The sequence below is a fragment of the Anneissia japonica genome, unplaced genomic scaffold, assembly GCF_011630105.1.
Source record: "Anneissia japonica isolate Jap-2015-1 unplaced genomic scaffold, ASM1163010v1 scaffold28368_len1172_cov138, whole genome shotgun sequence".
NCBI classification, from domain to species: Eukaryota; Metazoa; Echinodermata; class Crinoidea; order Comatulida; family Comatulidae; genus Anneissia; species Anneissia japonica.
In genome coordinates, this window is record NW_022748418.1 from 1 (window position 1) to 1,172 (window position 1,172).

Consider the following 1,172-nt stretch of genomic DNA (forward strand, 5'->3'; position numbering starts at 1 on the left):
TAAGTCTAAGTATCCATAAGGAAATATAACTAACCTGTAACAGTTACTGTAAATGTGCAACTACCAGTATTTCCTGAAGAATCAGTAGCTGTATACGTTAAATTGGTTGGTCCTATCACAAATTGAGCTGGAAATGATGTTGTAGTCGTTGAAACAAGAGTTTCCCCTGAGTTGTCAGTTACTGTAACATCCGAAGCATTATATGTGACAGTAGCTGTCGACATTCCTCGGTCAGTTGATAAGCTGGTGTCAGGGGGACATGTCAATACAGGATCTTCGCTATCTGTAGAGTACATTAGATTTACATAATAAATAATTGTTTGTTGGAAAGCCTGCAAAGTATCACTTGTAGAGTATTTTTGCTTAAGCATAAGTTTATATGGAGTAAGTCCATGTATAGATAACAAAATATAACTAACCTTCAACCATTACTGTAAACGTGCAACTACCGGTATTTCCGGAGGAATCAGTGGCTGTATACGTTATATTATTTGATCCTACCACAAATAGAGCTGGAAATGATGTAGTAGTAGTTGGAACAAGAGTTTCCTCTGAGTTGTCAGTTACTGTAACATCCGAAGCATTATATGTGACAGTAGCTGTCGACATTCCTCCGTCAGTTGATAAGCTGCTGTCAGGTGGACATGTCAATACAGGATTTTCGCTATCTGTAAAGTACATTAGATTTACATAATTGTTTGTTGAAAAGCATACAAAGTATCACTTACATATTATTTTTCCTGAAGCATAATTTCATACGGAGTAAGTCTATGTATACATAAAGAAATGTAACTAACCTGTAACCATTACTGTAAATGTGCAACTACCGGTATTTCCAGAAGAATCGGTGGCTGTGTACGTTATATTATTTGGTCCTATCACAAATTGAGCTGGAAATGATGTTGTGGTAGTTGGAACAAGACTTTCCTCTGAGTTGTCAGTTACTGTAACATCCGAAGCATTATATGTGATAATACTGAAACATCCGAAGAATTATATGCGACAGTAGCTGTCGACATTCCTCCGTCAGTTGATAAGCTGGTGTCAGGTGGACATGTCAATACAGGATCTTCGTTATCTGTAAAGTACATTAGATTTTAATAATATATAATTGTTTGTTGAAAAGCCTATAAAGTATCACTTGTAGAGTATTTTTGCTTAAGCATAATTTT

At 35.9% G+C, this 1,172-nt stretch overlaps 1 protein-coding gene across 1 annotated transcript; it reads right to left on the reverse strand.

Annotated features, from left to right (window-relative positions):
* Nucleotides 1-34: 34 nt before the first annotated feature.
* Nucleotides 35-976, reverse strand: LOC117120895 (hyalin-like; the record flags this gene model as incomplete). The annotated part of the gene is made up of 3 exons (XM_033265992.1): nt 35-283; nt 420-668; nt 798-976. Coding segments are annotated over 3 exons (677 nt in total), but the record flags the coding sequence as incomplete, so codon positions are not given.
* Nucleotides 977-1,172: the final 196 nt, after the last annotated feature.